This window comes from Labrus bergylta, chromosome 1 (genome assembly GCF_963930695.1).
Source record: "Labrus bergylta chromosome 1, fLabBer1.1, whole genome shotgun sequence".
NCBI lineage: Eukaryota > Metazoa > Chordata > Actinopteri > Labriformes > Labridae > Labrus > Labrus bergylta.
Window position 1 is genome coordinate 20488618 of NC_089195.1, and position 15799 is coordinate 20504416.

Sequence of the window (15799 nt, forward strand, 5' to 3'; positions counted from 1 at the left end):
AAATGTATGTGTGTGTGAGGCCACTTGTGTTTCAAGCCCTGGAGAGAGTGAACGGTCCCTCATCTGTCTCTCTTCTCACCAGGTGCTTGATAGAAAGCAGGTTAAGGACAAGGGGAGTAAACGCACAAGGTGACCTTAATTGAATAACCATATTCTCCCTCCTCCGGGTGTGTAAGCCAAATGTAAAGCCACTGAAGCCTTGTGCTGTTATACAGCAGCCTTGCTGTGTAGCTGAGGACAGTTGAATTTGGAGTCAACGCACAGACACATATCTTTTCACACACACATTTCTGTGTGATGGCTTAATTAGCAGAAACCTATTATGTTCCCCAGTGTCATTGTTTAACAGAGCCATGGAGGAGCTGTGGCAAAATGAACTGGGAGCCCTGAAGCTCTGTGATGTGCCACAAACACAACACCCTGGGTGATGGGAGGCATGGAATGAGGGTATATTGGAGATAATGTGAGAGGACAAGCTGCAGAGAAGGGTTGAGCTGATGAATCAGTTGAACACAAAAATTGGCTGAGGCAGGGAAAATCTGTGGAAGCTAGACAAAAAAATAAAAGGAGGGGACAATTCTGAAACAGTGACATTTTGGGACCCTTCCTCTCTGTTGCCTCATTCTGGGGGTTGCATTGGTTTAGTAACTTGCATGTGTGTTTAATTCAAAGAAATGAAAGAAACAGACCATATTTCCACAGCAGCCATGTCGTCATGATGTCACTCTAATGGTGGGAAGCCCAAATGTTATAGTCATGTGTTCCTGTTATGCTCCTTATGTGCTCTGTATGTCTGGGTTTTCATTGGCCCATTTGCAATCAAACTGCCTTATTGGCTACAAAAATGCAGACGAGAGGATTGAATATTAAAGAACCAGTGTTTAGGATTTAGTGGCATCCAGCAGAGAGCTTTCAGATTGCAAACATGTCTCTGCATATTTCCATTCCAAGCCTGCAAGAGAACCTGTAGTGGCCGTGAAACCTGCACTAACCTGCAAAAGGCCTGTGATTGGTTTGTCCACTCTGGGCTACAAACATGGTGGTGCAACATTGTGGACCTTCTTCCTCTTATTTGAATGTTGTGATGCTCTTACCAGTAATGATGCCATTCTTGTCTTCGGGCTCTGTCCAGCTGACTCTGAGTGAGGTGTCCAAGATTTCAGTGAAGCTCAGTTGGCGAACAGGTCCAGGGGCTGAGAAAAAAAAAAAATATTTTTAAAGATATTGTACGTTATAATTTCCCTTCATCAATATTTAAATCGTTTTAGAAATGCAGTTTATACTCATCTCTCTACACAAAGTCTTTTTTTTTTTTTCCTTTTTTGCAGCCCTTAACGTAATGACATTTAACTTCCACTACACTTCCTCATCACATCTGTATTCACCAACACCCACATGCTCGGGTGAAAGGATTCATGTAGTTTCTCATTGCATGTATGGCTCTCAAACCCCTTCCCCTGCAGAGCGATTAAGCTATTCATCTGAGACATTCAACAACACTCACACTCACACACACAAACACACTCACACACACACACACACACACACACACACGCAAAAAGCTATCATCAAGCAAGAATTACGCCCACTGATAGCCCTGCAACACACCCTGCACCCAATCAATATTTCTGTTAATCGGTGTGTGCAAATGTGTGTGAGTGTACACATGACGTCTTATATCCCCTTTCTACTCAATAATGGTTGGTAATAATTGCTTGTCTGTCTGCCTATAGGCTATTGTGTTCACTTGACGAAGCAACTGTGTGCATGTGTAATGCTACTGGGAGTGGCAGCAAATAAGTTCATCAATGGAACAGTGGCCTATAAATACCAGTATGCCTGAAAACATATAAATCAATCTCCTTTTAAAAGACTTTAAAAAGGCTCAGTGAAGTTCAATAAAAGGCTGGGAGTGGAGAGGAAACTGATAACAAAAAAGAATTAGAAAAGAGAAAAAAGAAAGTGAGAGCTCGGGAGAAAACAGGCAGTGTATCACACTGACAGAAACAGCTGGACTGAACATAGAGCCAGTCAATACACTTTCATTTTATTCACAGGGGAGGCTGATTGAGTGTTCTGTTCTGGTTTAATTCATCTCAAAATTGTGTGTGTGTGCGCCAGAGCATGCACTTACCGTCCTGGTGTGTCTGCACCAGGGCAGGTGGGCTGCGGGGGCCATCTCCAGGTGTTGTGAAGCAGAGGGTGGAGCCGTAGTACCAAGTGAATTTCTGCAGTCCGCTGACTAATCCGGTGTGGCGTGAACCTGGATATTCTGGTGTGATGGTTACCACAGTCACGTCCTCCGGAAACTGCTCTGGCCACACCATCAGCTGTTTTAAAGGAGAGGGATGGTTACTGGTGTTGGTTACAGTAATTTGTGAATCTATGAAAGATATTTGTTTGTGACATATTTCAACTTTTTTTTTGTTAAGTCATTATTCTGACTCAGCAGTATTTGCTTCAGGCTACCAAACGCAAATCATATTATTCAGGCTGCATTTCTAAAATTAAACTAATTTGTACAATTGAGTGAGCTGTGGTCAACTTCTTTTGAATTGTTCTGATACTCCAGGGTCCTTTGGTCATTATTGTTTAAAGTGGAAAATACTATTTTAAAATGAACACAAATAAGAAATCAATGACTATGTATCTTACCAAGAAAAGTTGCTGTGCTAAAAGTGTGCTATTCAAACAAATCAAAACCAATGCTTTATTTTACATTTCAAAATTCCACTCAACATAAATACTTGTCGACATGCCATTATCAGTCACAGCAGCGCCTGGGGAGAAACACCATGTTGGATGATCAGTTGAAGTAAACTTCAATTTAAAGTACATTCGTCCATACTTTCATTGTTCACTCATTGCTTTGCCTGAACTCTCAAGGCATCAACATTTTCTATACTCGTTTATTTTTCTTTCCACACATTCCTTGTACACCATAAATCCCTATTATTACATGATCATCCCCAAAACTAAAGAGAGCGCCTCATCTTAACAATATCCTCAACTGACTGCCACATGTGAAGTGTATCTAATCTAGCGGAAACAACTGTTGCACACCTACGTGGAACTCAAGAAGATTTACTTATTGACTGTGATGCTGCGCAATGTAATTATTGTTAAATCCAAAAGTATATAAAGTATGTCAAACTTTACTTGCTTGATATATTTGAACAATTTATTAATCCAAACAGGAATTATGATTTCCTTAATTGTTGATAATGTCTTCTTCATGAACACTATTGCTTGTATTGTATTTTATAGATGTAAAAATGACTATGATGAGACTGTACATTGACCGTTAGATATGTCAAGATAAGTTACATTTGACACTTTCATTGACCAAGTTGGGAAAGGTGCATTGGACTCCTGCTGAACATGTTTAGTTGCTTCTTCTTTAACGCCTATTAATTAAAAACAGTACAAACAATCAACAATCCAAAAAAGCCACATGTAAACAGAGAAGCACACACTAATGACAACCCCAAACAACATGTATAACACATTTAAGTGACGATGTAACATGATGATGATAGGAGTCACATTCTCAATGAGTGGCTCACTTCAGAGTAAACAGTGTCTTTAATAGACTATAAGGGGTAAATTAGGGAACAAGGGGTGATTTTTTTGACCACATATTCCACTTTGAAGAGATCTGTTACTTAAAGCGCCAAATACACTAAGAAAATAAATGTAAAGGAGGAGTAAAAGCTGTTTCATGGTAAATACTATTTTATATTATATCTACAATCTGCAGCAGGCATCCAATCAAAAACAAAGGGGTCTCCTATTAAGAAAAATTCTTTGATATCCAGAGACAGTTGAGTGGCTGCTTCTCTCTCTCTGCCTAAGGGTGCCGCACTGCACCCAGCCTGTCATGGTAAGTAAGGGTTTCTATTGTAATTTATTATCAGCACAGTACAGTGCAGTAAAAGAGTGCTGATCTGGCACCCCCCAGCAACTGATGCCAGTCAACTTTTAAAGGGTGCAGGGAAGATTGGGTGTGCTGTTTCTATAGTAACAGGAATGTTCTGAACCAAATCGGATTGCAATGTAAAACCCAAACTCTGCTTGAGAACCCAGTACAGTTCTCAAATGATCCCAAGTGGACCTGATATAAAGACTGATACAACACTATGGTAGACGGATCCTGAACAACAGTTTGATCATTCTAATGCCACATGACATACTGTACATAACATCAGGTCTTTGGAAAACACTTAAAGATAATTCAATGTTAGGCAAGTAACTGCACAAGCACTGTCTGTAAGTACATTTTTTATTAATTAATGTAACCTTTCTTTAAATCTTGAGGAATGATTTAGGCCCCTAAGTTTCAAGTAAGTAAGAAGTAGTAGTAAGAATGTAAGAAAACAAACATGCAGGGAAGATAAACAGATAAACAGACAGACAGACTAATAGATACATACATACAAAATAATTAACATATTAAAAAGATACATATATAATAAGTAATTTGACCTGAAGTAAATCAAACTGAATAACCATCATACAACATAAACAGAAAATCTGAAACAGCATGAAACTCCTCAGAAGTTGCCCCCTGTGCTCTGCTTAAGATGATCAGTGTTGAGTTATGTTACAAAGGGTTTTGTATACAGTCAGTGAGCTGTTGGGGATGAGATGAAATTGGCCCTGCTTCATGTCCTCTTTTAATTAATATCAATATCTAATGTCCTCTAACCAGCACAACACGCTCAAACACACACCCACATGTGCACAGCATCCAAGTGAGGCCCCACTGATTTGGAGTGGTACCTGCTGCTACACAGAGACGACTTTAGACCAACACATCACACAGATGGAAAGCCATACGGTATTTTTATCAGCCAACAATGATATAAACATTCACCCCTTTCCAGAACACACACAGATCCAGTGATGCAAAGCAAACATGTGATGTGTTTTCTTTGTCATGCTAATAAGCTCCTCTGGGGTTTGTCCGCACAAGGAGAAAAATAAATCACATACCAGAACTAGTACATAAAGATCACTCGCGCTATTCATTATTTGCTCTTGCTCTGCTCCCTATTATCCTGCTTTATTTATTATCTTTTATTTCGCTTCAGTCCCTTGCTCCTTATTTTATCAACTCTTCTTCCTCTCCCCATTTAATCCTCTCTATTTTTTTTTTTTTTTACTTAAACCTTCGTCATTCCGCTTCATTTCCACATAGAGCTGATCCCTCATTTGGCTCAGCTAAGGATATGGGTAAACAAGAGCAAAGCAGTGCATCTTGGGACATGACCTCTCAGATTAAAGATCAGGGGAGGTTAAAACAGTTCATAAAACATTTGCTCAGACCCATGCACACAGAGGAAAATATATTTTTAAGCATCTTTTTTTTTTGCTCTGACTTATATAGAATCATTAATGAAGGAAATGTTGAGAGTGTCTGGATTATTATTTTGTAAAGGCTGTTTATTTGACTAATGATTTGGTGCTTCATGAGTCGTGGGCTTAGTATTAGGATAGGACTTGTTGTCTCCGTAGCAGTACTGCATAGTCAGTATCAGTATCTTTATAGTACCAAGACAAAAGCTGCTTTTATATAAAGACGATTCTTGAAGGATGATTAAAACAACATTTTGATCATGAAAAAACATGAACGAGAAAGAATGCCTGGTAATTGATGAGCAAAACTGAAAGATTTCAATGTATCATACATAGTACAGGTGAGATCGTGCACATATTGAAAGATAAAATAGAGGTTGTCCTGCTGAATCTGGAAGTTTACCTCACCACCCTGCTTCCTGCAGTGGCTTAAGGGCATGATGTCTGTTATACAAATGGAAAGACTACAACTGCACAAACCTTATACAAAGAGTACATTCAAGAGAGTTTGGGAAAATTTTGTGGCATAGTGTCTTATCCACCTTACCACCCACATCAATTGAGACCCTACCTGCCTGGCTACAATTTTTTTTTTTTGAAGATTTATTTTGGGCTTTGAATGCCTGTATTGTAGAGATAGAACAGTGGACACAATCTGAAATCAGGGACACAGAGAGTGGAGAACGACATGCAGGAAAGAAGCCACAGGTAGGACTACTTTTGAAATACTTCTTATGCAACCATACATACACTGGCAGCCCCACTACTCTTGTTGTCTTAGTCTTTTTGTTCTGTCTTCTACTGTACTTGTACTGTATTGTACTGTACTTGTGATGTAATTCATTGTCAAATAAAAAAATGGAAATAAAATATTTTCCTAAAAGAGAGCAGAAACATATCTTCTATTTTGTTGAACTTTCCACAAACATGTAACATAAAATAAGTATTTTTCAAATTAGAGTTGTACTGTATAAGGTCTTGAAAAACACACCCACAGACACACATACCTCCTTCAGAGGCTTACTGTACCTTGTATCCCTGGTTGATGCCATTAATAAACTGCTGAGGTGGAGGGTTCCAGGTGAAGCGGATGGTTGTTGAGTTGATAGCTACAACTTCCACTTCTTGTGGAGGGGCTGTGGGAACTAAGCAAACGAAAACACGAAACATTTAGCTGCAGTGGATTCACAAAGAAGGAAAGAGAGACAATGAGACATACCGGTACTTAGAAAAAAAGACAGTAGGAAGTTTCAAACTGGGAGCCCAAAGCTTCACGTACTGATATTAATATCTAAAAGAGACACATTTGCATTTTTTATGTTGAGATTAAGTTCTTTGATAAAAACAAAAAAAATCTGCTAGGCTTGCAAAATTAAATGCCAAACCTACACTGAAACACTGCTGCAAAAGTACTCCTCATTAAAATGTATTTTGCATGCACCTGGTTTGCATAATATCATTTTCGAATGACTGAGTGAGATTGGATTACTGCCCTACAGTGACTGGTTGTTAACAATGATGGCTCATAAAGACAGCTAAGATTATGAATTAAATCTATTAAGTTTTGTAGTCAGAGACCCCAAGAGGACAGACAGAAATGTAGATGGCTCATTTGATCTATTGGTTCAGTCCTGTAGCCAAATCACTAAGCAGTCCTGTCTACCTGTATACGTATACACATACTTATGAAACTGCATATTATGCTATTGTTACTGTCTAAGAAGTACCATGTTTAAGATACAGTACTTGTTTAATTTGTTCTATATTGATATTATTTATTACTAAAAATAGGTGAAGATATCATGGATTTGAATCCTCAGAATGAATAAAGCTTGAAAGAAAATCTCACAAACCTTAAGTTTGACTTAACTTCATAACCAGTCCCTCTTAAGTCTATAGAATTATCTATCCTCCTATATATATAGTAAATAAGCATTTTGTTTGCTATTGTATGGGAGAATGTTGATGCTCTATTGGTACCTTTTTGGTACCAACTAAACTTTGAGGAGAGAAAAATCAATAATGCTCCTCACAGTCAATGGTAAACTAGCTCTCTATTTTTCCTGTGTTTAAAATGTGAATCTCAGTTCAAAGACTCCACAATAAAAATGTTCAACAGTAAGAAACTGCAGACAAACAAAAACAGAGTCGTAATCATTCATTGAGTAAATAGAAGAATAGCAAGAAGTCTGTTTGAAAAGCATATAAACTTGGCAGAGGCTTTCATCATCCACCAGAGAGAGAGAGACAGAGACAGAGAAGACAGTGTTCTCAGAGATAAGATGGGAAATGTCTTACAAGGGAAGTGTTGAATATACATTGCATATTATTTATTTATTTCACTCCAAGGTTGTATGTTTAATTGACTTTCTGATTAATATTCCACTTCTGACAGTACTAGATACTCTCAATGCTCGTGTGGAATCTATCAACATGAGGATGCATGACGACATTAAAGCCAGAGACTGTGACTGTGGCGTATGAGAGTGTTAACTCAAGTGTGTATATTTGTGTGTTTGTGTCTGTGGGCACACGTTACGGTGATTACACTGTAAGGGGTTTATGCTGAAGCTAAAAAGCCAAAGAGTGATCATGCACTGTTGCATGATGGGAATGCCCTTTACATCTTAAATTTGAGCCAAAGAGGCAAGAAGACACAAACACACAGCAAGAGGAGGGAATGCAGAGTGAAAAATGTAAAACCCCCCAACAAATACCAGTGAGCTAATGGGAAGAAAGAGATAGTGAGACAGAAAGAGAACCCAAATATGACAAGACAGAGAGGGAGACGGAAGATTAATTGATGTTAAAGATGCTCTCTACTCCCCTTTCCTTGCCGACTGTTCTCCTGGGGACTGGCTTCTTACCCCCTAACAGCTCACAGCTACAGATAAAACACTAAACTCTGTCCTCTGGGAGATTCTTAGTATGCGCATATATGCCACAGATCCAGAGAAGAGCAGCATTATCAGAGTCTCGCATGGAGTTCACCCCACGTCCTCTCTGAGATAGTGAGAGGGAGAAAATGTCCAATCCATCGCAGCTACTCCCTTTAAACCACATTAGAATAATTAATGAGCCTGACTCCCTCTCCCGAGTCTATAAACCTGTCCTCAACTCTTGTAATAATGACTGTGAGTTTTATATGCATGTGTGTGTGTGTGCGTATGTGTGTGTAACTCAGCCTATCAGTAATAATGATTATATACAGTAGGAATAAAAGTCAGGAAGAAAAGAGCACGTGCTTAAAGGAGATTTAGCCCGACGACAGCTTCCCCTTCCTTTACTGTTGTCAATGACATTTGTTCTTTTTCACTACCTCTGCATGCATTTTTGAATTACAGTCCTACATTTGTTCTCTGTTACTTGTGAATTAATAGATTTATCTCGGCAATCTTTCCCTTCAAACTTTCTGGAATTCTCCAGCATCCCTCAGTGCTCTTTGGCCAGATGGAGATGTAGCCCTCCAGCATGGCTTTGGTCGTCCCCTGAGTCCCCTCCCAACTGGTTACAGCTTGATGCCTTTGAGGGGAAGCCTAAGGGGACCTTTAACACAAGTCTGAACTGCATAAATTGGCTCCTCTCAAAGCTGAGTGCCTCATCCTGTCGCAGAGCCTGCGGTGATGCTGCATCCGAGTGTGACTGTGGCCTTAGTCATTTGATTGATTCACAGAGAAGTAAAGATAGTTGAGGATGGTCTATTTATTTAGCAAGTGGATAAAGCTTGTACCAAAACGCGGGTGAACCTTGGGTTAGCTTTCAGCTGCCAACGCGGAGCTAGCCTTGTTTCTGTTGGACAGGCAGGTGCCAAACACCGACGGTTAGCTTGTGCTAGTGTGCAGTAGCTTGCAGTGTAGTCACAGGCAATAAACGTACACACTACATCCTGCAGTGGACGTGCGCTTCTGGTGGGGATGAGCCCAGTAGGAGGGGCCCTGTTCACAAGTTGCAAACAATGCTACTGACTCTACCTTTAAGGACTCAAGAAACAGGGAATAGCTTCTTTCACTCTGTGACAGCATTTTTACATTTCTCAGCTCTAAAGATCATTTTCCAAAATATCTCATAAATGCAGAAAAACACTGTTAAAAGACAGTTTTTAGTTAAACTCAGTCCAGCTCATTTAACTTCTCTCTTCTCATTGTGCCCCATGAACACATGAAACACACAAAGGACACTATATTAAATATGCTAATGGTGAACTGAAGTAATACTTTGCTGACTTATTCCCACAAAGTCAGAAAAAGTTTCTGTGAACATTTCCGTGTTCCGTGAGACACACAAGTGTTACCTCCTTAATAATCAAACTCTCCAGACACAGAGAAAGGATCAGGATTTAAGTAATGTTCTGTGTGCTCAACATCAAAGAAAGGTAGGCCATAAACATCGATTTACTCACTCTATTTTCTCTACTACGCATTTCTCTAATGTGTGTGTAGGGGACACTGGGCAGTCTGTATAAATATCTGGGTTCTATATTGTCGGTGGCACTCTTCGTTATGTATAAGAAATATTATAAGTCCAACTCTCTGTTGCATGAGAGCATGTTAGTGTGTTTGCTTCTGCACGGATTAGACAGAAGGTGCAAAAGCTTTCCCTCTCCACGCGTTCTGTTCCATTAATAAATACATTTGTATGCATAAGCAAACGCACTGATATTAAACAGTGGAGTAGATGCGCTGTTGTGCATCCTGTGTTTGCGGAACAAGCTCAGTAGAAATGCATTGTGAGCACACCATCTTTCAGGACACAGTCTTTTTGTGCGTCCTCAAGATAGGAATGTGCCAGCTTTGCAACTGACTACACCTCGTTTTAAAACAGACCTACCCCCGTGCACTAACAGGGGTGAAAGTTCGTTCTATATTTTTAACAACATGAGCATATAACAACTGCCTCAAGGGCAAAATAGATGCTTTGCACCTGGTGTACCATAGGCCCTTAGTGTGTGGTCTTTATTTCTTCATTTCCAAACAGTCCAGTCCTTCTCATTTTCACTCTCATTCAATGCGTACTGTAACAGATTGTTTTGGTGAAACTAATTGAATTCTACTTTTTGGTTTTATCAAAAATGAAAACTGTTCAGACATTGATTTAAAAAGTCCAGACTTTGATTTGCCCTTCACAGTACATTCTCCTGCAATGGTTAAACAAACCAACACAGTACAGTCAACAGGGAATAACTGAAACACTGCACTGCACAAAAGAAACATGTAGCTTATCGATACCAATAAATATACAGTGACAATAAAACTGAGGTCTAAACATGCAGCAATGTTCTTTAGCAACAACATGTGGCCACAGTGCTGGGACTAGATGGACATATTGTTGCTTCTTTCTGTTTGGATGTCAATTAACTTCTCATTTAAGCAGTCTTCATGGTACCTCCATGTCAAATGTTTTTTCTGGAGATTTCTGGAGATTTTGACTCTTGGACTACGTTCAAAAAAGGAAAGAAACTCTACTGAAAGTAACAACCTATGTAGATTACAAGATGTATACTGCCAATGTATGTTTGAGTTGAAAATAAATGTGCCAAGTCATTTGCCAAAATGTGGAAAAAAACATCTGAAAAAGGTTACGAAGAATGAGAAAATATCTTTCTGTTGTATCAAACCAACTGAAAAACTTTTGAAGTCTTTTGACTGGAAGAAATAAGATTATATATAAGTGTGTGTGTGTTTTTACTCACCTCCCTGAAGAGTGTACTCTGTAACAGGACTGCTGTAGGCTCCCAGGCCCGCTCCAGTATACGCAGCCACCTGGATCTGGTATTGTGTCCAGATGATCAGTTCCTTCAGCAGACAGTAGTTAGTCTCTGGGCTGCTGATGTTCTTCTCCTGGTAGTCCCCTGGCAGCCCTGCCAGACGGTACCTAAACACGCGCAAACACGGAGCAACATAAGGAAGGTAACAAAGGTTGATTGAGTCAATACAGATACATGTCAATACACTGCTACTGTATATGCACAGTAATACCGCTCTAGCTCAAATTGTGGAAAAATATCAGGCTTTACTTTAAGGTGTTGATTTTCAATTCGTGGCTCTTCCTACCCATGTTAAAAGTGCCTTTGGGTGAGAAAATAACTCCAAAATTGCTGCTGTTACATTTATATGCAAAGCCAAAAGAAGTCAGTTAAACTGAGCAATATAACTAAATGTAGTCATAGAAATACTTCCCCAGCAGGCAAACAAACCTGACTAAAACATTTCCATTGTGTGAAGTCGCCTGATTTATGTCAGAATCCCTGAAGAATAAAAACCTTCCAATGCCTTGTAGACATCTCTAAATAGTGCACCTTCAAGGCCTTTGCTTTAGTAGAGGTGATATAAATGTCCACTTAAGACGATATATGACCCGACGAGACAGGGAGTGTAATACCACAGAGGTATTGTACATATCTGATGGAGTAATAATCCACATGTCAGCGTTTTAATATGGAGCCGATTCACTGTAACTGGATATTCAGATGTTTTTCAGGCTGAGTCAGCGCTCCATCACACACACATACTGTATATATATACACACATACACACAAACAGAGACCTACAAAGCGAGGGAGCGCTGGAGGCTGACAGGGCTGCTCTGTAGTGGGGGAGATAACCCTGTTTCCTCCCTTTCAACCTGACACACTGACACTCACATCAGAGGAAGGAGGAGGTGGAGGGGAGGGCGTAAGCTGGAATGATACAGTGAGGATGCATAAGAGCGCTCTCTATTTTCCACTGATTTCTCGAGTGGAGTCAGATAACACATTGAATGAGGATAAAGACCTGACGACAATTATATGCAAATTTGAGTGAGGCAGCTGATGACAGTTTGATTGCACTCGGCATGTCACACATATTCGACACAGGGAGAGATATCTGACCAAGGCCAGACACAACATCTTGAATGTCTGAGGTTATATATTAGATAAAGAGAAAAGGAGACAAATGAAGAAATGTTTATTTCCACCAACCTTAAAGAGGTCATATTATGCCCTTTTTGGGGTTCGTATATTTAATCTATGTACCTACTAAAGTATGTTCACAATAGCTAAAGTTTGAAAAAAGTGTCTGTTTTCATGTACTGCCGCTCCATGCACCGGCTCACTTCTGACTCTCTCTAAGGCTCTGAAGTGCCCACGTTCAGAGTCCCCACGTGTGCCAAGTCTGATCTGATTGGTCGGCCTGTTGGCTCTGCCGTAATTGGTCAGTCGCTCAGCACGGTTCTCGGAAATGTCACGCCCCTTTTACCATATTGGGAATGCAGCCACTTTGGATCCGAGCAGAGCAAAAACATTAGCACCTTAGCACTACTGTGCTACCGCAGGCTACGGCATATCGTGGGCGTGCTACAGAAGTTAATGGGCCTGCAACATGAGCTGCTGGGCTTGCCACAATGAGCCAATGGGCTTAGATCAGTGATCTCACACTGACAAGACGTCACACTGGCAAATTTTTATCGAGGGGGGCTAGAACCGAGCGTTATATGCAGCTAATGCTACAGCTAACAGGAGGAGGTAGGAGAAGCCGTGTTTCCGCAGACTTTGTATTTTTGCACATAGATGCGCCTAAACATGCACAGGACACTTGGAAAACACACTAAAGGGCATATAAAACCAGAAAAAGCATAATATGACCCCTTTAACATTCATAGATACAAAAATGTTTTTACACAAGACATTCTCCACACTAAGGATGCAAGTAAACAGTATATAGTTGTTTCATTTAGAAAACAATACTCATCGTAATAATTGAGATTGCTAGTCCTGATTGTCTATATCCATCTACCTCTATCTATACTGTATATATATTTATATTAGGGCTGTCAAACAATTACAACTGTTAATCTTGGTTAAACGCTAAATATCAATAGTTAATCATGATAACCAACGTAATTTTAACACTATTACTTGGGAGTCAGGTTGTTTTTTTATGGAAATAAATAACATCCAGAGCTCCTTGGAAGATACATTTTCAAGTCACTTTTTATCTCGAGACATTAGAGCCATCTATATTCTCAATATTAAAAGATGAGACAATAACTGGTGTGTAAGAGGTTATGGTTTGTGCTGACATGGTCTTTAGGAGTAACCAACTACAGTAGTTTACTCACTTACCCAGAGAGCTAGGGTGGACTTTTATTTTTTCTAAATGATCAAATATATTCATATGTTTGCATGGAAAACAGATCATTTAAGGGCAACTTTCAGATGAAATATTTTAACACTTAGCAGGTAAATGTTGTGTACAGTATTTGTGTGGCCCCCCCCCCCCCGCATACCTGAGCACGTATCCTCGGAGGACCCCGTTGAGCTGCTGCTCTGGAGGGGGCTGCCACTGAACCATGATGGACTGGTTTGTCCGCCCACTTGCCACGATGTTCTTTGGAGGAGCGCTGGGTGCCTCCTCCCTCAGCATCAATCTTAGACACACACACACACACACACACACACACACACACACACACACACACACACACACACACAATCACACACACACACAGACACAATCACACACACACAGACACAATCACACACACAGGAAAAAAAGAGAAAAACAAAGAGAGACAAATGAGTCTGATTAAGATTATTAGACCTCCTGTAATGAGAGCATCAGTATCACTAAAGAAGTTAAGGCGTTTTTTTGTGCAGTCTAACATGTCACTTTAATATGAACAGTTCACACGGAGCTGTATAATATGTAAAAAGACTGAAAACCAGTTTGAAGGCTTGGAGTACCTTCATCTTTTCAAGTCTTGAGATCAGCCTGTCTACAAATAACAGTTGAAAAGATTCTCTACGCAATAGTTTGAATGCATAAAGTATCTTCATCTTTTTGAGTCTGAAGGTCGGTTTGTCTACAAAAAAAATCATCATATTTGTCAAAAGAGATGCACAGGATGGGTCTTCAACTTATTATAGAGTTTAATAACAACTTAACCAGCTCTGATAAATTGGTAAACAATTGTGGCCTCATGTCTCGACACTCTCATTCTCCTGTTGTGTCTTGAAAATTTCATTAAGTGCGTTTCCTTTTCATCTCTGGCTATGTTTTCCATTTATCAGAAACCAACAGCGGCTGCTGCTGAGGCAAACATTTAACACATCACTCTGAGTACGCCTTCATGAATTCACTTGAAGTTAAGTCACTATTGCAGCTTATTCTCTGGCAGGTTCGATCAACAAATTACCTTCTTTTTTGTTCTGTGTATGCGCTGACAGTCATTATCTTGATACTTTCTCAAATTCAACCCTTATACGACATCCCATTGTAGAGTAGCTGGATAATGTGTCAGAAAAAGATAGTTAAATCAATAGAAGCTGAGGTGTAGAGCGCCCATCTCTTAGTTTCCTTTATTTTTTGTTCGGAATCATTCCTGTAACATTTTGGTCTCTTTTTAATCTTTTTTCCTCCCATCCGAAAAACTTTCACCTTTCATCCACCATGTCCTTTGGCCTCAATTATTTGATCCTTCTATCTCTTACTCATCGCCCCCTCTTCCCTTCTTCTCGGTAACCTCCCTTTCAAAACTCCGACCGTGTTCAAAGCTCTCAGCCCTCTCATGGTTGGTGAAGCACACAGGCTGAGCTGGTCGGCCTCTGGCTCTACTCTAAGCAGCTCAGTAAACATAATCAGAGTCATATGTGGTCACACACACATATAAACACACCAAAGAAATCCACCCCCCCCACCCCCCAGCTTAAGACACACTGTTATATCCGATGGTCTTTTCCCTTCCATGGATTATGTCTGCAGATTTACATCCCTCCGATCCCCCCCTCCCCACTTCGTCTCTGTGCTCCATGTCTTGCTGAATGATTCCCTATGAGCTATTGAGCCATTAGCTGTGGTACCACTCTCTGTATTTCTGTGTCTGAATCTGTAGGTGCTCATAAATGTGTGTGGATACATATTAGTGTGTGTGTGTGTGTGTGTGTGTGTGTGTGTGTGTGTGTGTGTTTGTGTGAAAGCAGGGGTGGTGCGAAAGCTGTTAGCTGGAGACTTGCGCAGGCGGATATACAACACAGGCCAGTGGTTTTACAGCTGTGCTTTACTTCCATTAGGTTAGGCAACTGTCAGACAGCACCAGGTGCAGCAATCATACACATGTAGACACACATACACACACACAAGCTAATGGGCCTTGTGTGAATGAGATGGGCATTAGTGTAGCCGACTGGAAGCGGGGTATATATAATCCTCAACTATGCTTGTGCTTCTGACTGAAATTGATGATGCACATTAATGCATGTAGACAGACTCCCGCTGCACAAACACCCACACACCCTTACAGTGCTAAACAGATGTGGTCATTCACTATTCGACTACAAATATAGCACACACAAATGCACACTGACACACCTTTTCTCGATAGCAGAAACTTGTAGTGAATTGCTTTAATTCCCTTCCAACCCCATTTCCGAGTTAATATTTCATGCAGTGGGTTCAGCATGAGG

At 40.2% G+C, this 15799-nt stretch overlaps 1 protein-coding gene across 3 annotated transcripts in view; it reads right to left on the reverse strand.

The window, feature by feature from the left end:
* LOC109988283 (protein sidekick-1) overlaps window positions 1-15799 on the reverse strand; it is a 194673-nt gene that overhangs the window by 39995 nt on the left and 138879 nt on the right. For all 3 annotated transcript variants that reach the window (XM_065956112.1, XM_020639724.3, XM_065956106.1), the window contains 5 exons: window positions 13624-13764; window positions 11048-11229; window positions 6388-6503; window positions 2135-2330; window positions 1095-1193 (listed from right to left, as the gene is read on the reverse strand). In XM_065956112.1, coding sequence (XP_065812184.1) covers window positions 1095-1193; window positions 2135-2330; window positions 6388-6503; window positions 11048-11229; window positions 13624-13764 — 734 coding nt within the window. The remainder of the gene's footprint in view (window positions 1-1094; window positions 1194-2134; window positions 2331-6387; window positions 6504-11047; window positions 11230-13623; window positions 13765-15799) is intronic.